Source organism: Neomonachus schauinslandi, chromosome 4 (genome assembly GCF_002201575.2).
Source record: "Neomonachus schauinslandi chromosome 4, ASM220157v2, whole genome shotgun sequence".
Lineage (NCBI taxonomy): Eukaryota > Metazoa > Chordata > Mammalia > Carnivora > Phocidae > Neomonachus > Neomonachus schauinslandi.
In genome coordinates this window covers 42,456,601-42,483,657 of record NC_058406.1, presented here as the reverse complement: position 1 = coordinate 42,483,657, position 27,057 = coordinate 42,456,601, and the positions used below count along the sequence as shown (strand labels likewise).

The following is a 27,057-nucleotide window of genomic DNA, read 5'->3' as shown; positions in this document are numbered from 1 at the left end:
CCCCACCGTGTGCCGCCGGTCGCAGAGAACTACATGCCCCAGCGTGCCCCGCGGAGGGAAGGAATCAGGGAAGGCCTGTTCGCTCTAATACTCGCGATGATTGGATCCATCTCTTCTTGCCAACCTAGAAGAAGTTCTTAGACCTGGAGGTGGGGCGGGAGGCGGCAGTTTTGGGCGGGTCAGGGCGGAGCTGAGGAGACGGCGGAGGCGGAAGCGGCGGCCTGGGGGGCGGGGAAGGGGCTGGCCCCGGAAGGCGGAGGAAACCCTGAAAAGAAAACAGCAACAAGCTGAGCTACTGTGACAGAGGGAAACAAAATGGCGGCGCCGAAAGGGAGCCTCTGGGTCAGGGCCCAGCTGGGGCTCCCGCCGCTGCTGCTGCTGACCATGGCCCTGGCCGGAGGCTCGGGGACCGCTTCGGCTGAAGCGTTTGACTCGATCTTGGGTGATACGGCGTCTTGTCACCGGGCCTGTCAGTTGACCTTCCCCTTGCATACCTACCCCAAGGTAGGGCCCGTCCGAACCGGGCTACGACCCTCCCCTGGCCGCCGATCTCTCCGCTCTCTCGCACTTGTGTCGGCTTGGGAAACTGGGTGTCGAATCCACACCCTACAACCGCTGTCTCCCACCTGTGTAGCTCCTGTTTTCTTCCCTAATTCTACCCGCACCCATCTCCTGCTGTAATTACCGGAAGTTTGTGCTGCATCGACCATATATTAGGCTGGGGACGCAGAGATGGGCAAGACATGACCCCGTTCCCCTGGCAGTTTGCGGGGCGGCAGGGGAGACGAGCACTCCGATGGGGAGGAGGATATGCAGTCAAATGCTCTGCCACTGAGCTATACCCTCTGGGGAGGAGGATATGGATGATTAATGCAGGGTCTTCACTTTCAAGGAGCGTAAGGGATGGTGGGGGGCAGGAGCAGATAGATATGCAAGCCCACAAAAGGTTAGTTCATAACCCATGTTTACTGAGCGCCTCTCTGGGCCGGGAGCGCACAGTATGTTCTGGGAGTCAGACAAGCAGACAATTCCACCGTGGTATGAAATATATTAAGTCAGCCCTAGGAGTTGAGAGACGCACAGGAAGGGCTTTCCGCCTGTGTTGAATTACTGTGTGCGAGACTGTCACTAGGGTTTGAGGTGGCTTAGAGAAAAAGCAATTAGGTTTCTGCATTCAGAGAACTTATCGTTCAGTGCAGAAGACAGAGGGAATTCGTGGCGCAGGTATAGAAATGAGACTGCCCCTGGGGGGGTCGGGGTCCCAGTTTACCGAGGGGAGTGACCCTGCTTTCACTTCTCGTCGCCTGCGGTTGATGCCTTTCCTTTAATTCCATTCTGCTTCTCAAGTTTTTTGTTTGTTTTTTTTTTTAACTTAGGAACTCTTTACTCAACATTCTAAATTGTGTGGTGACTCCCCACCCTTTCCCATATATAATTTGGATATATGCGCCCTTCCCCCCACTGGCTTTTTTTGTAAGAGCTTTTGCTGTTGTTACTGGTCTTTTTCCCCTTGTATTCCTTTTATCTCCTCTGTGCTGTTGGCTTAACCGTGTGGCTAGCCCTCTTTGCTCTCTCAGACTACGAGGTGACCACGAGGAGAGGGCCGATGAACTTTAGGATGTTCCTTATTGGCAAATGCTTTCAGGTCTTTGATATGAAAAGCTCTAAATGCTTTCACTTCCCATATGTCTGTTTACTGCAGGATTTTATGTTGCATGGGGTTTATCAATTTTCAAGAAAAAGTGTGGGAGCTTGATTATCCTAAAATTTTCAGTCAGATACTAATATAGCAATGAGGAGAAAGAAATGAGAGATTCTGACTTCCAGGTTTAAATCAATGTGTACTGCCCCTAAACACATTACTTTCTTCTCTACTTATAAACCTGTCATCATTAAGAAGATTGTATGTATCACTAAGATTTATTTGGCCTGGCATTGAATGGAGACTTATTTTGTATCCTTCTAGTGTTTTCTTGTGTTTTTTTCCTTTTTTGAGATTTTCCTAGCAAACTTGTAGTATGACCCAGAATGCTGGGAAAATAACTAACTACTATAAATGTTTCTGGAAACTTCAGGTACTTCCATAACATCCACTCTTTTAACAGTTTTTAACAATTGATGTGATGTCTGTAAGTCATTTTTGCTTCTTCATTAAAGCTGTTCTCACCAGGAACTCGAAGTCATTTGGGTCCCTGTATGTTAGGTGGACTTAAAATTTATTAACTGTCTACTCTCGGTTAGCCAGTTTGATGAGAGATTTATACCCATTATCCCTAATTGTCACAACCATGCAAAGTAGGATTTTACAGTTGAGGCTCTGAAAGGTTAAGTGACTTGCCTAAGGTCACATAGCTAAGAAGTAGTGGAGTGGTAGGAATTCAGTCCTAAAACTGGCTACAGTGTGCTGCCTTCTGTTAATAAAGTTGTATTAAAAATATTTAATTTACTTATTTCACTGATTTCTGTTGGCCCTCTGAATTACTGTGCTTTGCAGGTCAGGAAAAAGCAGTGTGTGTTTTAAGAAATTAGATGAATTAAGAAGCTCAGATAGCCTTTCAGTCTGGTATTTGCAACTGGAAGATAGAAATCTCATTTTAATGACTCTTTTTTGAATTAATTATTTGTTGCAAGAAAGTAGAATATCTGTAAGTAGTTATTTTAAAATTCCAATATAGTTACCAATTAACTTTCTTCAAAAATGCAGTTGCATAATTTGCCTGGGTTCAAATACAAGAGACGTATGTTATGTTAACAGCAAAGCTAATTAGAGCCAACCTGGTCATTTTTAGAGTGTGGGCTCTGGAACTATACAAGCCTGGGTTCCATTCCCAGCTCCACTTTTACTCTATGTGTATCTTTGCTGATCACTTAACTTCTCGTGACTTCATTTTGTCAACTGTAAAAAAAAAACAAAAACGCCTCACACCTTACAGAGCTGGTGTGAGGATTAAAGATAATGTATGTGGCACTTTTAGCACATAAAACCAGTTTGGTACATATAGTATCTGAATAATGGTGCTGAATAATGAGAATAATTAGCTTGACTTAGCTCTGGCAAAGAAAATGCATATAATCTATAAATAGTATCATTGAGGTCCCTTCTGATTATTTAGCTGGCATTCAGTTTGGTGGGGAGCACCATTTCCTTGTGCTCTAAATCAGAGAAGATACATTTCAGATAAGCTTGCCAATCATTTGAGATACATAGAGTATGAAATATTTACTTAGAATAATAATATTATCTAGTACATGAAACACTTAGTTGGAATAAGGATATGATTCTTAATAGCTACCAATTGAGCCCTTACTCTGTGCTGGACATTGTATAATACCTTAAGTGTTAGCGTGGTGTCTGGTACTTTGTGGGTGCTCATTAAATATATTATTATTATGCTGATTTATTAGATAGTTTAGCATAATATTCATGATATTGTGGACATAAAATGTATAATCCTCATCATAATCAAGATTGACATAAGAGTATTGTCCCCATCTTACAACCAAGGAAACTGAGACTGAGAGAGATTGTCACTTGCCCAAGGTTGTACAGAGCAAGCAGTGGGGCTGAGCTTCAAAGCAGGACTGATTCCTGGACCTAGGCTCTTTGCAGCATGCCCTACTCTCTTTTGAAAATGAGACTGGAGGGCTTATTGGCTTGGTTTAAGAAAAGAAAACCTACCTGAAAATGAAATGGCATGCAGTATAGCTCATACTAATGAGCTCAAGCTTCCTCTGTGCAGTATAAGGAGGTATGTGATGCTCCAAATACCTAAGAGAATTCTTCCACTGTTTTACAAAGCTGCAAAAGCTACTCAGGTATGAAATTTATCTTAATTGTTAAAATTCTTTCAGTTTCACCTTAACAATAAATGCAACTGGAACTCAGGTCCAAAAACACTCTAGCTTCAAAATTATATGTAACACTTGTTTAATGTCAGACTGCAGCCATCTCTTCTAAATGGGTGTTGCTGCTGCATACATCTTACTAATCCTTCTGCTGGAAAGAAATGCATACCTTTCTCTTCCATTGATTGCTAACTGGTATATGCACATGCTGTTTGCTTCCTTATTAGGTGCCCGCCAATTTGTACACAGTGGATCACACAGTAAGTTGAAGGGGCTCCCCCACATGTACTGGTTTGTGTCAAATACTGTATGTACTTCATCGAACAAAAGCCTGTTGAAGACATTGTTATTGGTCTTATTAAGCAGTTAACATTTCCCCGTAATGAAGAATCGACCCTATCCTGAGCTCCCATAGATAGGCAATGATGCCTGTAGCTATTGTTTTCTGTTTTAAAAAAATCTATTATTGTGATTAACACTACTACCATTTATTGAGCACCATCTGTGTCCCAGGCACTATACCGGGAATAGCTATGTTCCAGCATTATTGAGGGGTTTGGAGATAATTTATAGCTATTATCTGCTCTTCTGATAAGAAAACTGAGATTTAGATCAGTAAAGTAACTTGTGCAGCGTCACTCACCTGAACGATTTTAATCCAGGTCTGGCTGGTTCCAGAGCCCTTTCCCATATGCCACACTTGCTCTTGTTTGTGTTTTCAGTTAAAGTAAGCCAAGTTTAAAAGCGCCTTTCATGTAAGCATTTTTATAGATGTATGCCTCACTTTGTGGGGGCCTTTATGGCCCTATTTGCCATGTGAAGCTAGTCATGATACTTCTTCCTGAGAAGCCTGATGATTTGTGTAAATATTTATGTGGCAGAGGTATGCCATTCATCCTAAGATACTTGCTTACTCATTTCTACCTCTGTTAAAGTTCTGATTATGTCACTGTTATTTTTATTTTCAAATTTTTCCCACAAAGTGTAACCTTGGAATATGGGAAAAGGGTATAGTTTTTTTTTTTACCCACTAGGCTTCTTTCTTGGGTATCACTTTTAAAATAAGAAACTAAAACCTCTTTACATGGCAGAGGTCTTCGGTATTACCTGGCTCCTATCATATTTCTTTCTTTCTAAAAGTTACAAACTTTTATTGGACATTTTATAATAAACCCTACTAACTTTGTTTTCTTTTTGACCTTTTTTCCCCCTGAGGAAAAAATACTATTTTTTTTTTTTTTTTTGGTAATCCTCCTTCTTCTTGAACTCCCTAGGAAGAGGAGTTGTACGCATGTCAGAGAGGTTGCAGGCTGTTTTCAATTTGTCAATTTGTGGATGATGGAATTGATCTAAATCGGACCAAAATGGAATGTGAATCTGGTAAGATGCTATGCTAACAGTATATAACATTGTGGTTTTTTGGGGGTTGTGTTATGCTCCTTACATGTTTTCCTCAGAAAATGACAAGCATATTGTTTAAACTGATTTCTAGCATATTTTAATTATTATGAGGTTTGAGTTTTATCAGCTGCTGCTAGAAATTTCATGGACTATCAGTTTCATCTCTAGGTTTCCCCGCTATAGGAAAGTAGAGCATTCCTATGAAACCTTTCCTGAGCCAAAATGGCATAAAGCAAAGAAGCAATTACCATTAATTTACATGGAAAAATTTTTGAGTGTTCTCAGTCCCCAAAAATAACCTCTCCTAGGCTTTTCTGATACCTTAGGACACATCTTGCTAAGGAGGCACAACATAAATCAAGATAAAACACAGATGCTCACAGACACAGCTCAAAGCTCTGGCGGCTGGATGCGGAGCAGCGTTCCCCGGGGAGGAGCTTGGTGATGCCTCTCTTGCTGCTGGGGCGTGCGTGCTGCCTCTGCAATGGCTCGCTGCAAAACAAATGCTGAACTTTGTTTTCGCTTTCTTTTTCATCAAAGCATGAATCCTCTTTGGATTTCTTTCGGTTAGCAAAAATAGGTATGAACTCCTGAAAAGTGGGGGCTACTCCTATTTGTTGAGACAATGTTGATTTTGTACCGTGGATAGGACACCTTTGTGTAACCAAGCATTCGGTTTAAATGCAGTAGTAATTACCCTTCTCATAATTCATCACTACCTTTTCAATGGGTAGTATAATTTTCCTAAGCCTTTCAATCATAGGCCAGTTGATTTAGCTCAAGTTTTTTTTCCACTGAATCAGGCCTTTGACTCACTATTTAATAGTGTATTCTTTGTGGGTCATGCCGATAAAAGAAGTAACCAGAGTCTGTCATCTCTTAAATCACTGTTCTTACCTTTTGCTGAAAGAGATGTGGTTAATAAAAGAACCCTGTAATCAAGACAAAATTGACATTTAACTTTTCAAAGAAACTATAATGGAATTTTCTCCATTCATTACATTATGCTGTTTATTCAGTGTAGCAGGAGGTATCTTTTTCCACATCACTATGCCGTGACTCCTGTCTAGTCTCCTTGATTTCATGACCTTATTTTTTATGGCTCAGTCTCCTAACTGGCCATCTTTATATGTGCATAATGCTGTTCAATTTATTATCTAGCACCTTTGAGAAGTATATTACAAATACATGACTGGGTCGGAAAGAAAAATAAAATTGTTACGGTGGTAAAATGTTATATATCACAAGAAAGAACTGGCTCTAGTGAACTAAATGAAGAGGGTGTGTACCCATCTTAACTTTGGAATCCTGCTGTAGAACACTTTCTAAGTTCAGTTTCTCAGAATTTAGGGTTTTAAACTGATTGTTTTGTTTTTCTTTGCTATGGGAATACCCTTGAGTCTCAGCAGAGTGATCCATTTCTTAACGGTAATGTCACACATTTGTGTAAATCACTAAAATACATTGTTCAACTCCATGAAGTATGGCATTTCCATTTTAAGCATATAGAAATCAACTGTTGGAGAGGTTAAACAGCATGGCCCAGGACACATACACAGCCAAATGTGTATGGAACCCAACTTCAGGATGCCAGACCGTGTTTTTTCCACTTTGCAAACCTTAGCGGTGAGGATCCCCTTATTATGAATGTCATCATCTAGCCTGAGCCTGAGTGTGTAATCAGTAGATTTATACTGGAAACATCTGACGTGTGGGAGGTAGAAGATATGGGGTTTATTAAGATAATACATTTGCTACTATTATCAAATTTTGAAAATTCATATTGATGAAATTCATATTGATGAAATGCTTTTTAAGTAAAAGAAATTTTTTTTATAAAACGCCAAATCCCTTCTTTTCTATCCTTCCCCTTTTTCTTTCCTTCCCTTTTTCTCCTTTCCTTCATCTCTCTCTTTTTCCTTGTAATTTGACTGTTTTTCTCTTACAGCATGTACAGAAGCATATTCCCAATCTGATGAGCAATATGCTTGCCATCTTGGTTGCCAGAATCAGCTGCCATTCGCTGAACTGAGACAAGAACAAGTATGAAACAAATACTGCCTTTCAGAATTGCCTGCTTAAATTGCACTGACTTGTATTGAAATGTTTATCGCCCACTAGATACTGTTTTAGTGTTATATTTTATAGTTTTCAGCAAACAAATTATATGTTTGCAAATAGAAAAGTCAATTGCATAATTACTTTTGTGTAATGCTTTACTGTTAAAAGTTACATTCATATCCATAATCTCTTTCGTTTTTTTTCTCTCGGTCCAGTGATGATATTATCCCCATTTTGCATATGAAAAAACTGAGGCTCAGAGAAGTGGATAGTTGAGAGTCATTTTTTTTCACCCCAACTGCCATTGCCTTAACTTAGATCATCATTCCTTTCTCATCTGTATTACTAAACTTGCAAACTATTTTTCTACTTCACCCTCTTCTGTCCATCCTTTAGTATGTGTTCAGATATTTATTTTCTAAATGGAAATCTCATCATGTCATTCTCCTGTCTTACATGCTTCAGGACCCCCTCCCCAATTACATACTGGGTTAAGTCCAAACTGCTTATCGTGGCCTGGCTCCTGATTACCTCTCTTAGGCCATCTCTTTTCCCCACCCCTCATACTCTATACTCCAAACATACTGGATAAAGTTTGTTAATTTTATTAACTTTTGCATAGAAAGTACAGCTACATGGTATAGAACTCAGAAGGTAAAAAGAGTATGTAGTGAAAAATCTCCTACCCCTGTATCTCCTAGCCATTCAGTTTTCCTCTTAATGTAGCCAGGGTTACCAAGAAAGACATATTTTATGCATGTACAAGAATATATATATATTCCTTCTTTTGTAAAATACAAGTATACATAAAGAGTGTCTACTCATTCTGTTTTTCATTGTACAATCCATTTTGTGGATGTATCATAATTTATTTAAGCAATCTCTTATTTGGACATGTTGGTTGTTTCTAATCTTTTTCACTTGCAAGCGATGTTGCATACTTCACACATTTATATCTATAGAATAAAATCATAGTAGAATTGCTGAGCAAGAGGTATCTGTATTTTAATTTTGAGAAGTAGAGCAAAATTGCCCTCTGTGGAATTTGTACCAATTTTTTAAATTGAGATATAATTCACATACTATAAAATTTACCCTTGTGAAGTATTCAATTTGGTAGTTGTTAGTATGTTCACAAAGTTGAGCAACCATCATCACTATCTAGTTCCAAGCATTTTTATCACCCCAAAAAGAAATCCCATACCCACTTCTTTCCTTCTTCCCCAACTCCCGACAATGTATCACTTTTAATATATTTTAAATTTGTGTTGGTCTTACTATGAGTAATGTTAAACATGTTTGCTAATTTTTAAGAGACTTTTTTTTCTCTTAGTTGTATACATACTGAATAGTTCTTAATTTTTATATGATGAGTTAATTCATGGTTTTGTTCCTTCTACTCCCCATCCTTCTATTGAATCCCCTTGATTCAGGGCAGGTATCATTTCTTTTGTGAAGCCTTCTTAACCCCTTCTCACCTTGGTTTGGGTTAGGTGCCTTTCTCCATACACATGTATTACCCTGTTTTTAACCTCTGTCCTATATAGATAACACAGTTTAAGCACAGGTATATGTTGATGAATAAAATACACATGGTCCCTGATCTCCTAAAATTTATAATCTCAGTGAATACTTGTTTGGTGAATTAATCAATGAAAAATTTCACTGCTATTAGTTGGAAAATTGGATCATGAATATGTATCTTTTGATTCTACAAACTGATCTCTTACTCCATAATGCCTCTCTTTTGAAATATAGCAGAACCAAAGCCATCCCTAGAGTGCAGCAAATGGTATCCCATACTTGTGCTTTAGAGGGGCCCACTGCTGCTAAATAAGTGAAAAAGTCAGAATTTGGGGAACATGATCACCATTCATGTTAAAATCGGTAGCTTACTATATATATTCAGCACATAGGTATTCCCCTCACCCTGCCCTGCTATCAGATGTCTCACATTTTATGCATATATTCTTTTGGTTGGCTTTTTTTCCTTCCCCTTTTCCACTGATGTTCATTATAGCATGATGTATTTACATAAAAGCGTTAAAGATGAGAATGGTAGAATTTGTCCTTCCCCCTTCCACCTCTTGAGACCTTGCTAATCCTTATTTAATCAAATCTTAAGATTCTTCACAATTTTGGATCTGATTCAAAAGCCTGTTATTCTGATAGAGGTAATAGGTAGTTTATATGTGGGTATGGTGGCAAATTAAAGTAGCCTGGGATCTTAAGCTTTATCACAGTTCGTTTGCATAGGAAACTAGGAGTTTAATGCTAGTTATTATGGTAGAATCACTTTTTATTCCCTGTCCCTAGATTTGGGGAATCTTAATTAAGTTTGTTCTCTTGAATATATATATATATAAATAATAGATTTCTCATGATTTACCTTTTTTTTTTTAAAGCTCATGTCCCTGATGCCAAAAATGCATCTACTCTTCCCTCTAACTCTGGTAAGGTCATTCTGGAGTGACATGATGGACTCTGCTCAGAGCTTCATAACCTCTTCATGGACTTTTTATCTTCAAGCTGATGATGGAAAAATAGTTATATTCCAGGTAATAACTGTGCTTCATAAATTCATCTAAATACCTACAATAGTAAGTGTACATGTCTTAAATGAGTGTCTTGGCATAGAGCCATATACATCATCAAATAATAATTACTGATTTGGCCTACATTAAACCTTGGGCATCAAGACACAGTGAGACTTCCCTCTGCCCATCGGAAGCCTATCTCAAGCCCATTGGTCCTTCTAACAAGAACTCTGAGTCTTCTAAATTTTATAGTGGTTAAATTGATAAAATGAAACCTTTAGGTATGAGAGATAAGAGTAATGAATATACTTTGAATGTAAATAATGGCATGAATATATATATCACATATGGATATTGAAGAAGAGGAATATACATCATTTTTAGCTTTTTGTAGTGCTTTTCTTCATAACTCTTGTAGGAGTTTATTGAAGAAGCATATTGCCTCCTAGAGAAGTAACTTCTCCTACCTCATTACTGACCGTGTGATGTGATGATAATAACTGCTTTTCTTAAAGGTTCTTATGTACTAGGCGTTCACATATGTTATCTCAAATCTTTAAACACCTTCATGAGGTTGTATTATCCCTATTTTATTGATAAGGAAACCAAGAGCCTAACTTTTTAAGGTCACCGTGCCAGTAAGTAACAGAATTAGGCTTCAGACTCAGGTTATTTTCATTCCCAGGCTTATATCCCACCCTACCATGCTATCTTCCTTTTAATTTGGTAGTTAAATTCCTTAAATGTACCACAAACTATGTTGTGACACTTTCTCTCAGGTAATAATTAAAGTAAACCTTTTAATTATTATTGCTAATAGAATGGGTCACTGTAAGGCTAGTATGTGGCATTATCCTGAGTCTTAGGTCGTCTATACATAATTTGGTAATAAGTAAAACACAGAAGGAATTTTTTCTCTTTAAATACATGAGTAATTTCTGTGTACTAAAGCTAATTAGCTTAAAGCTTAAGTTGAATCTCAGAGTGGAGCCCTCATTCATTCCTGATTAGATGTGAGATGAGCTTTGTTTCTCTCTTTGTATTAACTTCTGTGTAACTAGACGGGAGAAACCCCTGCTCCAGAGGATCTGTCCTATATGGAGGATGTAGAGCATGGAGTATTTAGCTATAATGTATGAATTACTCATACTTAGGGAAAAATGGAATGTTTCAGATGAGAAAAATAGAGATAATAGATGTTTAGCCCAAAATTTTGGCAGTCCGCTATATTATTCTTGATCAACTAGAATTAGAATTCATTTTTGCAGGGTATGATATTTAATGCAGTATGTTGTAATTTGTCCCTGCTTTTTAATTTATTTTTAATGTTGTCAGAAAGTTAAACTGACTAAATACTTGACGATGCCAGAAATCTGCCTGTTTCTTTGCAAGGCACCGGATCTGATGTTTAGGAAGTGCAATTAAAATATATTGTGGCTAATGTGTTTTATTTTTTATACCAAACTTCTGTTACTTTTTCTCAATTTGAGTGTTTATACAGATGATGTGTTATAGAACTTGTTACTGAGAAAAGCATAAGAAGTAGAAATGGCTTAATTGCTTTCATTATCATTTTAGTCTAAGCCAGAAATCCAGTATGCACCACAGTTGGAGCAGGAGCCTACAAATTGGAAAGAATCGTCGCTAAGCAAAATGTCCTGTAAGTTTTATTTCAAGTAGCTTGGGATAACAACACTAGCAAATCTGGTTGTGGTCTGGAATTGGTTGTATGATTGTTCTTACACTAACAGAAAGTGAACAAATAATTTCTAAACAGTGGTTCTCAAACTTTAGAGTGCATTAGGATCTGGAGAGCTTGTTAAAACAGATTTCTGATCCCTACTTCCAAAGTTTCCAATTTACTAGGTCTAGGATAGGACCTGAGAATTTGTATTTCTAACAAGTTCCCAGATTTTGTTGATACTGTTGGTTAGGGGATCACACTTTGAGAATCAATATTCTAAAGACATGTAGCTTGCTTTGAAGGATATTTTGACTATGAACTAATGAAGTATTCTGATATTTCTGATATGCTAACTGAATAGTGAAACTATCCCAAAAGTGTGAGTTCTTGTTCTATTTTTATTTCCATGTTAGAAATAAATTTTAACTTATAGGAATGTATAATATCAACCTAAAGCTGAGCTTACCTTTTAAAATGTACTAGTTCATACCTTATTTTAGATACTGATTTAATTAACTTTCTAATTATCTTATAATTAGATAGAATTAAACAGAATGTAATTAAACAGAAAGTAGCAATGTCAACAAGAATTTGAAAATAAAATAGGAAATCCATAATGTGGTAGAATATTCATTTGGTGTTTAACATGCCAGAGGAACTTGCATTCCTTATCAGTGTATCAGATTACACTTACAAAAGCAACTGGGTATCTGTACAGTCTATATATCTAGGAGTAGTTTTGAGACTAGCTTTTGGGATATAGGATATCATAAATTGTACCTTGTTATTTCAACAGATCTGCAAATGAGAAGTTCACAAACACATAGGAACTATCTTGAAGATGGAGAAAGTGATGGCTTTTTAAGATGTCTGTCTCTGTATGTATTCCTGTTTATTTATATGTATCAGTGATAAAATCTGGCTTGTATCAGACAGATGCATTCCTTTTTATTATTTTAAAATTATATCAGCTGCTAAAAAATTGTTTACCTTTTTCCTACCAACTTGTACTTTTGGATACTTTAGTTTGTTTAAAAGGTAATACATATACTACTATAATAAAACCCAAGCAGGTAGTTTTTTTCACAATACAGAAGCATTCTTGTTCTTGTTAAGATTCCCTGATTTATGTTAAGAAATGTGCTTCTCCAGACATTTAAATTAAGCTTTAAAGTATGTCTGAATGGTTTGGGGTTGGATTTTTGTTTTTATCTACATGACAGCACATGAGGCTAGGGAGAGTAGGTAAGGGGTATAGATTAAGGAGAGCTTTGTATTCTGTGCTAAGGAGTGTCAACTCTATGCCAAGGATCCTTAAAGATGGCAGGGGAAAGTAGGCAGGCAGGGGTAATGGGTACCTTATGCTCTCCTAGGAAGGAGTATCAAGCCTTCTGAGAGTGAGGGGGGTTTTATTAAAATATGTATGCTTCTCCTCCTCCAAAGAGTTCTGATATGAGCTCTCCTCCTATAGCACCCCCCCCCCCAAAAAAAAGAAGAAAGAGAAAGACAGTGGCCCATAGCACTTACTGATAATTATCTACTGTGTCAGATACCAGACCAAGCATTTGAGTAGAAGCGGTAAACAAATGCTTGCCCTCACAGTGTGTATACTCTAGAGGGCTCTTCTGTCTCAAGTGTAACACTACAGTAGTCCAAACTGCCTGCTTCCTATAATTTCTTACAATAAAATAGTTTTTTTGACAGGTTTTATCAGGTATCAGCAGGGTTATTTTGGCACCTAAAAATTAATTCCTTTTACCAAACAAAGGCTTTAAAGACTGGGTAAAGGGTGCCTGGGTGGCTCAGTTGGTTAAGCGACTGTCTTCGGCTCAGGTCATGATCCCGAAGTCCCGGGATCGAGTCCCACATCGGGCTCCCTGTTCAGCGGGGAGTCTGCTTCTCCCTCTAACCCTACCCCCTCTTGCGCTCTCTCTCTCACTCTCTCTGTCTCTCAAATAAATAAATAAAATCTTTAAAAAAAAAAAAAAGACTGGGTAAGAGAAATGAGGATTTAACTTTAAATTTTCCCTTCCTTTCATTTCTAAACCTGCTTTTGACCTTGGCAGAATACAGGCATAATTTTTCTGTCTCTGATATTTAGGATTTTTGTTGCAATTTGCTGGTCTTATGAAATCTAAGTAATCACTTAATCTTAAGTTACAGTTACAGTTTATTCTCAATACTGTACTACCTGGCAGCTTACTGGTGACTTATATACCCTTTAGCATTTTGTCATTATATTTTATGTTTTTTTAAATCTAACATTTTAAAAGTAATTTTGTAAATGTTTAATTTAGGAAATAACTTTTTAACTAGAGCTTTAATGCCTAGAAGTTTCTGTGCACAAACATGAATTATAATACTCTTCTACATTTTAATAAAAAATAACTTTTTTTCCAATGCTTTTTCCCTTCAGTGAGCTCATTTGACTCTTAGAAGAGTACCCTGTGATAAGTAGGTGGGTCAGAGGTGAATTACCCACCCCTAAGATTATGTATCCATTACGTTAAAGTTCAAACCTAGCTTTTTAAATTCTGCAACTTCTACTCATCCTGTTCTGCCATAGGTGTCTGTTTCCTAGAGGGTCATGAGTTTTTCATGATGGCATGCAAGATCACCTAGCCAGTCAATGGAATCTGGTCTTTTGACTCTTAACTGCAGTGCTTTTTATTGTACTACATAGCTGTTATGGAGGTACCCTTAGCTTCCAGAATGGAAACTGAGGTGAACTCATTTTTTCAATTGCCATTTCTTTTTGGGAGAGTCTGTTAAGTGCCAGGAACTGTTTCAGGGACTTGGGACCTAAAGAAAGATGTTCAAGCTCTGCCTCTATGGAGTTCTCAGGTCTAGCATGGTAGAGACAAATATGCAAACAATGAACAAGCAATGATGATTGCTATATATTATACATACCTCTCATATACATAGTACAAGGAGTATACCTTCAAAAGGGAGGATTGACAGAGGACATAGAAATAAGTCTTAAATAATGAACAGAGATTTTTGCTAGTTGTAACAGATTTCTTTAATTTTTTTTTCAGCTATGCTGGCTTCCTACTAAATATATAAAGTATATTAATATGTATGGAGAGTCAGGAGAATCAGAGACCAAACTGGGTGGACAGGAACTAGATAGGAGCAGGAAAGTAATAAAATCTAAGTATTGGGAAGAGGCGTCTATGTGAAGGATAGAAGATCAGGTTGGAGAGCTTGGTAAATCCTGCAAGCAGTTATGAACTAGGGTGATGGACAAGGGGAACAAGAGATAATGGAGATAGTTGAGAATCTGTAGGATTGTTTTTTTGTGGAAGTGGAAGAAGCAGATGGACTCTAAAATGAGCCCCAGTTTTCTGGCTTAAGTTGTTATTGGAATCCAGATATCAAATATATCCTTCTCATTTCATGGAAGGAAATACCTTAGTACTCGGGTTAGGGCTGGAATATGTAAACTGGGTGTTTTTTCATTAAAAATATTTTTTACTCTGTTATCTTTTTGAATTGGAATACTTAAAACAAAACATCATATAGGCGTTCCCTGCTTTTAGATGCAGTGCATTTTCCAATGTCCACCTCTTTTGCTGGGAGACAGTGACTGTGCATACCTTTTCCTTAGCATGTTCAAGTGTTGGCAAACCATCAAGTGAATGGGTTATGGTGGTAAGTATAGACATTTTATCAGGCAGTATTGGATGAGCACAGATGTGAAAATCAGACTACCTGCAGGAGTTATCACAGTTTTTTAGAACTGGATTATTAAATATTTAAAAATAGCTTGACTTTTTCTTATTTTTTGACTCTTAATCTATAGTTTGGCAAACAATAGGTCAATTATGGGAAAAACATCAGTTGCTAATCCTTGTAACTGGCCAAATTTATGATATTTTAAACGTAAGAAAAATATAACTATCTCTTTACTAAGATATGCTATAATGGGTACAAAATGCCTCATAATAGATGTGCTCTTATAAATTGAAATATAAGTAAATTGTGGCAAATTAATTATTTTAACTATTCGAGGGAAGGTAACTTCTAGAAGCCTGTTGTGCATCTTTTTATAAAATAAATGATCATTTCATAATGTACCTGTTCTGTACCTTAAATCTTTGAGATCCTGGGTTTTCTTAAAGCAAGTATCACTATAGTGCCTTGCAAAATAATGTATGACATATGAATAGCAGCATACAATTTATAGAACACTTTGATTTGCATTATCTCATTTAGTAATTAAAAAAGACCTTTGACAGTAATTTGCTTTAATTTTATATATTTAGCAAAAAGCCAGTATATCTGATTTTTTAAATTATAGAAGTGATAGCCATATTCCAGAAACCTGAGAAATGGAGGACCCTAATAAAAAAGCTATTATAATATTTCCTTCTCTGGGTACATTTTTAAAATAGTTTTAAAGGTAGTACACATGAAGTTTTATTTGTATTATTAAACTAAGTGCATAAGGTTGATTGCCTTTCATTATTAAGAATCTGTCTTTTATATTATGAAATTTTAACCTGACTAACTTGTTTTTTAGTAACTCTGGGTGGATTTTAACCACGACCCTTGTCCTCTCGGTGATGGTATTGCTCTGGATCTGTTGTGCGACCGTCGCTACGGCTATGGAGCAGTATGTTCCCTCTGAGGTAGGTTTAATCCAAGCCCTTGGGCCGTTTGAACGCTGAGCCATGTGATTTACCATTTTAAATGCCCGTTTGTTAACTAGAAAAACAAGGCCTCTCTCCTAATGGAAGGAGAGAAGATGAGGTGGTTTTAATCCCACATGGAAATGGCAGGTTTGTAGCACGAGAATCACTGTCCCCAGTTTTCCATGACACTAACTACCGGAGTGCCGTATAAGTTGGCTGGTCTGAGTAAGGGGTCTCTCTCTCCCCCCTGGTTTTCTGAGCCTAAAAAGAACCTGTTGACACTAGTTTCTAAGATGATCTGTAAGAAGAAAGATTTGTAGAACTACTTAAAATTTTAAATTAATTGCCACAAATGTTAAGGAGTAATTGCTGCTTTAGAAGCAGCAAGGCTAGAGTATTTGATTTTTGAGTTAGTATGTGCTGGTATCTAACCCTGAGAGAGATGGAAAACTCTTGTGACTTCTTCTGACCCAAGAAACCGAACTGTGTAAAGGATTTTTGTTTTGGGAAAAGGCTATAATTTGGTGAGTCAGCTTAGCTTTCAAGAAAGGAAAGTTATTTATGTAACTAAATAGAGGATAATAATGTGTATGGACATCAAATCCAACTGAAATGCACTTTAGTTTTCTTGTGCCTCCAAAGTGTAATAGAAAAATATTTAGGGCGCCTGGGTGGCTCAGTTGGTTAAGCGACTGCCTTCGGCTCAGGTCATGGTCCTGGAGTCCCTGGATCGAGTCCCGTGTCGGGCTCCCTGCTCGGCGGGGAGTCTGCTTCTCCCTCTGACCCTCCCCCCTCTCATGCTCTCTCTCTCTCTCTCATTCTCTCTCTCAAATAAATAAATAAAATAAAATCTTTAAAAAAAAAAAAAAAAGAAAAATATTTAAAAGAAGAAAGGAAAGAAATTAAAATAGAATCTAATAATAACTAGCATGTGCCTAGCATGGTGCTTAAACAACAGTCTTATCTTAGAAGGCTATAAAGATAGCTTTTTAAATAGGTTTACATATGAGTAATGATTATGATAATATTATATTTCGTGTTTTTTATTAAGATGCTATGTGATATAAGCAGCTAGAAGCTGGAACAGGATAATGTAGGTCACTAACATTTGTAGAGTTCTTTAAAATTTACAAAATATTTTCATATATCTGCCATGTCCAGCAATACTCTAGAGCAGGTTTTGTTATTCACTTTATAGATCAGTAAATAGGCTTATAATGCCTAGGTAACTTTCCTGGGTTTGCACAGTTGTGAAAGTATTGAAACTGGAATTCAGCTCATGTCTTTTGACTTGCAACTCCTGTCTTTTTCCTATATACTATCTTTCCTATGGCTGATAAGGTGGCACAAATAATAAATATATAAAGTGTTAAGGAAAGCAGAGTCTGTGTGCTGAGATTATCAGGGAGGGCTTTTGGATAATGAGGATCTTGACCTAAATTTTGAAAAATGGGTAGTAAGGCTTGGATTAGCAGAGAGAGAGGAGAGTGTATAATTTTCCCAATTACAGACAAGAAAAAGCTATCAGGTGGGGCGCCTGGGTGGCTCAGTCAGTTAAGTGTCCAACTCTTTGATTTCAACTCAGGTCATGATCTTGGGGTCATGAGATCGAGCCCCACTTCAGGCTCCATGCTGGCTGTGGAGCCTGCTTAAGATTCTCTCTCTCCCTCTGCTCTTCCCCACCCCCCTCCATGCTTGTGCTCTCTCTCTTTCTCTCACTCTCTCTCTCAAAAAAAAATAAATAAATAAGCTATCAAGGAAGGACTATAAGGAATTGACTTGGTAAGAAGAACTTAAATTAGGAAATCAAATGGATAAAGTTAGACAGGATTGGGAAGAACTTGGAATTGTGGAAGTATTAAAGAATAGGTAGATTTCTATAGAACTCATCTGTTTATGATATGAATATACAGATAACATCCTGTTTCTGCATTACCTATTTGTGTTATTGTTTAGTTTTGATGTCCATATTGTAATCATTTTGATGTTGCTGATAAAACTGAAATTACTTACCTTACAGGAATGCCTTTGCCTGTTACTTCTTTTGAGCTGCCCTATGCTCTCTACATCCTCATACTAATAAATCCTTCTTGACCCCCACCCACCCTGTGGTACTTTGTTCCTTCCTTTTTGTTCATCAGTACAGTTCCTTTTCCTTACTCCCCGGGTGCCCTTTGTCAAAGAAAAATTCCATAGAGATTGGTCCAGTTATTGTCAGGAAAGACTGGATGGCTGACTTAGGTGGAATTTACCTTGATTAATCCACCACAGCCTGGATCCTGGTCCCCAGGCCTACTGACTGATGTCGAGCACTTTCTCCCAGGCACTGTTCTCAATGTTTTATCTGAATTAGCACATTCAGTCCTTTCAGTAACTTGTGAGATGGCTGCTATTATTATCCCCATTTTCCAGATATGAAGACTGCAAAAGAAGAGTGTATAATTGCCCCAGTATCACTTACTAGTAGTGGCAGAATCAGAATTTTAACCCAGGTAATCTGACTCCAAAGCCAGTACCCTGAAGTTTCTTTTAATTAGCCTGAAATCATAAATAGGAGAGTTGATGTTGTGTTTCATTCAGGAGCTGATCTCCTGTGTGCCCTCTTTGACACTAGGAAGATAGATAACCACCTGGACCACATGGTTCATGTTTTTGAGCCAGGATCCTCAAATTCTCTCTTATGCAAACAGTTCTCAGATGGGCATCTCATGGGTTTTCCTCTCTTATCTCCTTACGTGATTTAATGGCAATGACCCCTTCTCATTGTGGCTTTGGTTACATCTTACAGACCTGGGGATCTTTCCCTCCCTTTCAGATGACTCTTGAGCTTCTCTTCCTTTCAGATGTTTGTCAGTGCTCTAAATTTTGTTTTGATAGTATAGCTTTAATTCTGTGAGAAATTCTCTCCTGTTTTCCAAGTTCTTTGGGGAAACACCTCACTATTCCCACATACACCCCTTGGCCCCTGTGATCATAAAGCTTAAGGCATCAGCACTATACACAGAGTCCTGTTGGCAGCTGTTATATTCCCCCTAGATATCTGCCATATGGATGTTTCTTCCTTGCCCCTCTCTAGAACTCTACTACGTATCCTTAACAATCAAAATTATGGCTACACCCTCAAAAGGCCTGTACTTTTCTAAGGAGATATATTTTTCTGGAAAAATGTATGGAAAACAGCCCTTTAGATTCACTGCTTTTAGGCTTTATTTCCTATGTGAAACCCCCTTTGGCTAGGTAATAATGTTTCAACTATTGCTTTTTCATTATAAAAATTCTTTATGCTTACTGTAGAAATTTGTAAAGTATATACAAAGAAGCAGAAAGAAAAATCACTTATCATCCAAAACTATTGTAGTGTTTCCATTTTATTTTATTTTTTTAAAGATTTTATTTATTTGAGAGAGAGAGAATGAATGGGAGGGAGAGGGAGAGAGAATCTGAGGTAGACTCCACACTGAGTGTAGAACCCGACACAGGGCTCCATCCCACAATCGACAGATCATGACCTGAGCCAAAACCAAGAGTTGGATGCTTAACCAGCTGAGCCACCCAGGCGCCCCTGTAGTGTTTCCATTGTAGTGGATTTCTTTTCAGCATAAATAATTTTTAATACATACTAATATTTTGGTTCTTGTTTTAAAACATATTACAGTATAAATACTCTGTCCCTGGTATTTTTTCCTCTGTTTACTGTAAAAATAGCTGAAAATTTAGCATACCAAAGTTATGCAGTTTTATTGGCCAAAAGCCAACTATTTTTCACTTTCATAAAACCTTCTCATTGATTTTATTATTGAAACATAAATTATTTTTGACCCCTTTCCATAGTAACATAAGACTTCATTTTAAGTTCTACAAGTATAATTCATGTGTGAGCAATATTATTTATATTTTGTTATATTATTTACATATATGATCCTGTGTGTTTGTAGGAAATCATAAGCCTGCTGAGAGAATGTGTGTCTCTTCAGTACTGACCTGGTATCTGGGAGCTCAAACATGAAATAGAACAAGCTTCCTTTTCAGTCACTACAAAATTTAAAATGGTGGCAATAAAGATCAGGAGTGTGATCTTAGAAACTTAGGAGCAGCTTTGTTTTTCTTATATAGGAAAGCTCTGTAATAATTTATCTTTAGCCTGCTTTGCACATAGTAGGTACTCATCATATATCATTTGATTATAATGACCAGAAAAAGTTGGCAAAGAATTTCATTTCTTTGGTTGATCTTAAAGCAGTGTCATTTTTGAGTGACTTGACTTATAAAGATTTTTTCTCATTTCTCTACTTTTTTTTCTTTTTCACATTTTTTATGTCATTTTTGAAACTTTATGGGATGACACTTTCTCTTGTTGAGCTATCTGTTTAAGATAAAGAGTTGTCATTCATAGTGGTCCTAGTTGGGCAGGTCAATCTTGACATGTGAGAACAGGATGCAGCAGCAGTATTGGATATTTCTTCCTAGAGATCAGGCAGAAATTTGCTATTGCAACAGGTGGTGATACAGATGCTTCCTCGGTGTTATCTCATCATCTGTGTGCTTCCTTTTTTCTTATTTGTCAAGATCGTGATCCTCTGATTTCATGTGGTCAGTTAAAAAGGGTTTTAGCTTTCTGAGCCACTTCCATGCAGTCCCTGCCCACCCTGGTCTATAGTGCTTGCAGCTTTTCTCCTTTACGATGCCTGAGGAAGTGTATCATGGAGAGGAGGAGGTGGAGACTTGCCTTCCACACAGAAATTGCCCAGTTCATATTTCTTGTCATCAATACCTTCTGTTCCAAGGAGGAAATTTTCCTTTGGGAATTGATCAGTAGTGCTTGGACAAGATTCTCTATCAGAGCCTGACAGACCCTTCTAAGTTGGACAGTGTTAAAAAACTGAAACCCCTAGGAATACACCCTGACTCCGGTGGACACAGGCCTTTACATAACCAAAGCTGACCTCATAAATAATTTGGGAGCCATTGCCAAGTTGGGTACTAAAGCATTTATGGAGCCTCTTTAGGCTGATGCAGACCTCTCTGTGATTGGACAGTTTGGTGTTGGCTGTTATTCTGTCTCCATGGTGGCAGAGAAAGTGACTGTGATCACAAAGCATAGTGATGATGAGCAGTGTGCCTGGGAGTCTTCTGCTGGGGCTCCCTCACTATATATGTGGACCATGATGAGCCCATTGGCCGGGCTACCAAAGTGGTCCTCCACCTTAAAGAAGACCAGAGTACTTGGGAGAGGCTGGTCAAAGAAGTGGTGAAGAAGCACTCACAGTTATCCCATCACCCTTTATTTGGAGAAGGAACAAGAGAAAGAAATCATTGATAGTGAGGCAGAGGAATAGAAAGGTGAGAAAGGAGATAAAGATAATGAGAAACCCAAGACTGAAGATGTGGGCTCAGGTGAGGAGGATGATAGCAGGAAGGACAACAAAAAGAGAACAAAGAAGATTAAGGAGAAATGTATTTATCAGGAAGAACTGAACAAGACAGGCTCATTTGGACCAGAAACTCTGGTGACATCACCCAGGGGGAATATGGAGGGTTCTACAAGAGTCCTACCAATGACTGGGAAGACCACTTGGTAGTCAAGCACTTATCTCTAGAAGGTGAGTTAGAGTTTAGAGCATTGCTGTTCATTCCCTGTTGGGCTCCTTTTGATTTCTGAGAACAAGAATAAAAAGAACAATATCAGACTCAGTCTGCTGTCTGTTCATCATGGACAGCTGTGATGAATTGATAAGAGAGTATCTCAACTTCATCCATGGTTGTGGTTGACTCTGAGTACCTGCCCCTGAACATTGCCCATGAAACACTGCAACAGAGCAAAATCTCCAAGGTCATTTGCAAAAATACTGTGAACATGTGCCTTGAGCTCTTTGAGCTGGCAGAAGACAAGGAGAACTATATAAGAAATTGTATGAGCCAATCTCTAAAAATTTAAAAGCTTAGAATCCATGAGGACTGGACTAATTGGCTACTCCTTTCTGAGCTGCTGTGTTACCACACCTCCTAGTCTAGAAAGGAGAGGACTTCTCTTTCAGAATATGTCTCTCACATGAAGCAGACCCAGAAGTCCACCTGTTACATCACTGGTGAGAGCAAAGAGCAGGTTGTCAACTCTGCTGTCGTGGAGCAAATGCAGAAGCAGAGCTTTGAGGTAGTTTAGATAACCGAGCCTATTGACGTATACTGCGTGCAGCAGCTCAAGGAGTTTGATGTGAAGAGCCTGGTCTCCTGTTACCAAGGAGGGCGTGGAGCTGCCTGAGAATGAAGAGGAGAAGAAGAAAGTGGAGGAGAACAAGGCCATTTGAGAACCTCTGCAAATTCATGAAAGAAATCTTAGATAAGAAGGTGACAATTTCTGGGGCACCTGGGTGACTCAGTCAGTTAAGCATACAACTCTTGATTTCGGCTCAGGTCATGGTCTCAGGGTCCTGAGATCGAGCCCTGCATAAAGTTCCACGCTCAGCAGGGAGTCTACTTGAGGATTCTCTCTCTCTTAAATAAATAAATCTAAAAAAAAAAAAAAGGTGACAGTTTCCAATAGGCTTAGGTCTTCACCCTGCTGCATTGTGACTAGCACCTACACTTGGACAGCTAACATGGAGCACATCAAAAAAGCCCAGGCACTTTGGGATAACTCTGCAACGGGCTGTAGGATGACCAGAAAGCACCTGGAGCTCAACCCTGACCACCCCATTGTGGAGACACTACAGCAGAAGGCAGAGGCCGACGAGAATGACAAGGTCATCAAGGACTTGGTGGTGCTGGTGTTTGAAACGACACTTCTCTCTTCTGGCTTCTCACTTGAGGATCCCCAGACCCACTCCAGCAGTTATCCACTTCATGGTCAAGTAAGGGCTGGGCATTGATACAGATGAAATGACAGCACAGAAACCCAGCGCTGTTCTTCCTGATGAGATCCTCCCCCTTGAGGCTGATGAAGGATGCCTTTCTCGTGGAACAAGTAGATTAGGAGTTTCTACCTGCAGACCTTGTGCCCTCTGTATAGTGTCCCCATGGCTTCCCCAGTGGCCTTGAGTGGCCCTGGCCCACCTGGTTCCCTCTGCTGATTCCAAGTAGGTTTTTCCCCTCCTGTCTTTCTGTCTAAGGCAGGATACAAGGGCCTTGAGCGCTATCTTCTCCCACATCTGACATTGGGTTTGGATGTGTGTTGTGGGGTTTTTGTTTATTTTGTTAGGAAATCAAAGATGTGAAATAAAGAAGATGCAGTTTTATACAAAAAAAAAGAAGAAGAAGAAGGGTTTTGGAAGATTCCTAATAACATTGATGTTAGTAAATCACATACATTTATGCATAACTTACTATGTGCCAGGCTATGTTCAAGGGACTAGAGATACAATTGAGAATATTATGATCAAGATGGAATGAAATGAAATGATGAAGGCTTCCAAGATTCAGGAAGTAGGGTGAATATGTCTTAAATTGTAATAAGCATTATTTTCTTTGTCTTTAAAAAAAAAGACCAAGAACCTTACTGTTCAGAAGTGTTAAGTCTGCTAAAAGAGTCAGAAAATCAGAAAACAATGTAAGTGCCACAGTTTTTAAATCCAAATTCTGTTAAGAAGCTGAGTTTTGGAGATTTAAGCAGCTTTCCCGAGCTCGTGTAACTGGCTAGTGGCAAAGCCAGGCCCAAAGCCCACTGCATACTTACTAATTTACTTGTTAACTTTTAGAAGTAATATGTGTGACCTCAATTGTCTTCTTTTTCTTCACTTCTCAGATAAATCAGTTAATAGTTTAAGCAATTTTTCTAAGTAATTACCACATTTTAATTTTATCTTCTATATAATTTTATCTTCTGTTGGAATTTTATCTCGTTTCTTGTTTTATCAACTTTAGACATTATCTGAGGTCTTCTTACTGAAAAATGAGGAACTTGGTTTGCTCATATTATCTCCCACATCACCTTCATCTCTTCACATTCTGGTTTTTGTAATGTAAATTTTATAGACTTTTAGTGATTTCTCTGTAAATTTCAGCTGACTCCTCATTACTTCCTTTCCTTCCCTCTCTCTTCCCATACTCTGCTCTCAATTTTCATTAATTATGACCCTTGACAATAAAATGCAAATGTTAATTCTTCTGTATATACTTCAATGCTTTGCTACTGGTTGACTTGGAAAATTAAAATCCAGTAGACAGCATTTACAATATTATGACTATGTAAGTATTCAAAATAGAACCAAATACAGTGGTGAATAGAGTCACATAAAAGCAAATAGAAAACTGCATTACTTAAAACTTTCCCAAGGGAGTCTTCCAGCTATCTCTGCTTAATGGAATCTTTTTTTGTTTTGTTCTAGTTTTCTTTCCATTTTCTAAGTCCTCTCAACTGCTGCTGTTTCTTGTATTCTCTGTGTTTTGCTTTCTTGAATTACTTTTGCTGGAGTACTTTCTTAAGTAATTTTTTTCATAAAGGACGCTTGGGTGGTAAACTTATCAAGTTAACACTGTTGAAAATCTCTCTGTTGTACTCTTGTATTTAATTGGTAATTTGAGAATGCAGAATAGACACAAAATCAATATACATACTACAGATTATCCATATGCTCTCATTCATTTCTCCACACACATTTTACACTTTCTTCCTGTTCTAGATAGCTTCTTCCATGTCGATGTTTGAAATCATTGCAACAGTTCCTGGTTGCTGTTTCAAGGTCTTTAAATGCTGTTTGGTAAAGTTGTGAAAGTTTTTCTTTCCCAGTGTCCCAGAGCAAATTATCACACGTTAATTCTGAGTTTTAAGGAGGCCACATTATGTCAGCTTTATGTCCAATCCATCAACCACTGAATTTGTCTGGAAGATACTCTTACTGGAAAAGTGTAAGGTACTGGGCTCCCTCGTTGTTGCAGGATAGTTGTTGCCTTGAAACTAGGCATCAGGCCACATCTGAAACATGAAGTTCAAGTCAGCACCCATCATGACAGTCACTTTTAGAACATTTTCATTACACCAAAAAGAAACCTCGGACTCATTAGTAGTCACTCCCACTGCCTCCCAAGGGCTGCCACCACCACCCTGAGCCATAAACACCCAAAATGTGGTCTCTCATGACTGATGTCTTTCACTTCGCATAATGTGTTCAAGGTTCATCCATGCTGTAGCATGTAGCAGTGTTGGTAGATGCTCAATCTCTTGAAAGTCCTCGTTATTCAGCATCTTTTAAAAAATACTTTTCCGGGGCGCCTGGGTGGCTCAGTCGTTAAGCGTCTGCCTTCGGCTCAGGTCATGATCCCAGGGTCCTGGGATCGAGCCCCGCATCGGGCTCCCTGCTCCATGGGAAGCCTGCTTCTCCCTCTCCCACTCCCCCTGCTTGTGTTCCCTCTCTCGCTGTGTCTCTCTGTCAAATAAATAAATAAAATCTTAAAAAAAATTAAAAAATAATAAAAAATAAAAAATACTTTTCCAATATCAAGTATGTCTAGGTGGTTTTTGCTTTATAATCTAGTCAGTTTCCCTGTTAATAATGTCAGCACTTCAGTTGTTAACTGATAGATTCAGAGATTTGTTGCTGTATGAGTTAACGACATCTACCCATTCTGTAGTAAAAACTTCTCACTTTGCTTTTCTGCATCTAGGAGATAGACCTAATCCACATAGACCTACTTTCAAAAGATGTTAGACATAACTATTACAGTCCAGGGAGTTTTATGCTGTTTACATTGATTCTGTTTTATGATTTTATTCTTTTTTTGTAGTATTTTCTTGGATATGATAGAAACAATTTGAGGAGCTTTTATATATTTCTGAAGAGATTTGTATCTGTGTTAAAGTGTTTCATGTATATTCTTTGTTCTACTCATAGCCTTTTGAAATATCTTTTTCCAATGTGTTAAGTCAAAACTTACCCCAAATCATTTGATCACTTGTTCAGAGAGCTAAGATCTTAAAGGAATTGATCGCCTAACACATTGAACATCCAGAATCAGTGCTCTTGGTTTGACCACACTAACTCCATTTAAACCTGAGCAATTTTTCTTGATACTTAGTTGTTATCTTTCTAAGTATTTTAAGTTGGGACATGTGGAAAAGTTTTCTTTGGCCATTTATTGGAAGCTGAATCACATATCAGTAACACTGAGTAAAAGCATTCTTCATTCTTGAAATGTCTATAGTTTTTTGTTTTGTTTTACCAAATACCTGTAGATTAAATTGTTATTTGAAGATGTACTCAGAGAGGTTCTTAACTGTTCAAATTGTTAATGTGCATTGATTTTCTTTTGCAGAAGCTGAGTATCTATGGTGACTTGGAATTTGTGAATGAACAAAAGCTAAACAGATACCCATCTTCTTCTCTTGTGGTTGTTAGATCTAAAGCTGAAGACCACGAAGAAGCAGGGCCTCTACCTACAAAAATGAATCTTGCTCATTCAGAAATTTAAGCTTTTTTTCTTTTTTAAAGGAAGGGTAATAGACATCTAAATTTTCATTCCTCATAGAGCTTCTAAAGATGGTTTCATTGGATAGGACTTAAAAATCACTATAAAATGCAAATAAAGTTACCCAAATCTGTGAAGACTGTATTTGCTGTAACTTTATCTGTAATTTCTTTTCTAGTAATTTAAGAGATGGATGTTTGGGATTGCATTTTTATTTTACTAATACCTGTAGCTATTTTATTATTTACATTGTTTTTGTTTGTTTTCTTTCTTAGCCAAATTCTGTGAGCTGATCATTGCTCTTCCCCACCTCCTGCCATAATACTGTCTGTCTGTCACCTTAGTTAATAAACTGAATACTCCATAGGATTTGATGCTTTTGCTCAGAAAGGCCCACAACCTGTATTTTGAGATTTAGCAGGAAATGCCCTTTAATGACACTACACTTTCAGTTGTATTGACTGAAATCATTAAAATTTTATTTGAATAA

At 37.9% G+C, this 27,057-nt stretch overlaps 1 protein-coding gene and 1 pseudogene across 6 annotated transcripts; both read left to right on the top strand.

Moving 5' to 3' along the window:
- The first annotated feature begins 207 nt into the window (after nucleotides 1-207).
- Nucleotides 208-27,057, top strand: TMEM59 (transmembrane protein 59). 6 transcript variants are annotated; one of them, XM_021684327.1, is made up of 9 exons: nucleotides 250-504; nucleotides 4,074-4,106; nucleotides 5,121-5,226; nucleotides 7,196-7,290; nucleotides 9,714-9,866; nucleotides 11,424-11,505; nucleotides 12,326-12,407; nucleotides 16,058-16,166; nucleotides 26,415-27,057. In XM_021684327.1, the coding sequence occupies exons 1-9, from the start codon at nucleotides 316-318 to the stop codon at nucleotides 26,568-26,570; spliced, it is 1,005 nt and encodes a 334-aa protein (XP_021540002.1). In that variant the 5' UTR covers nucleotides 250-315; the 3' UTR covers nucleotides 26,571-27,057. The 6 variants fall into 6 exon arrangements, with proteins under 6 accessions (XP_044770455.1, XP_021540003.1, XP_021540002.1 ...); XM_044914518.1 differs by having other exon boundaries at nucleotides 12,323-12,407; XM_044914520.1 differs by lacking the exon at nucleotides 4,074-4,106 and having other exon boundaries at nucleotides 208-504; nucleotides 5,121-5,177; nucleotides 7,261-7,290.
- LOC110575326 lies at nucleotides 20,851-23,204 on the top strand (annotated as a pseudogene).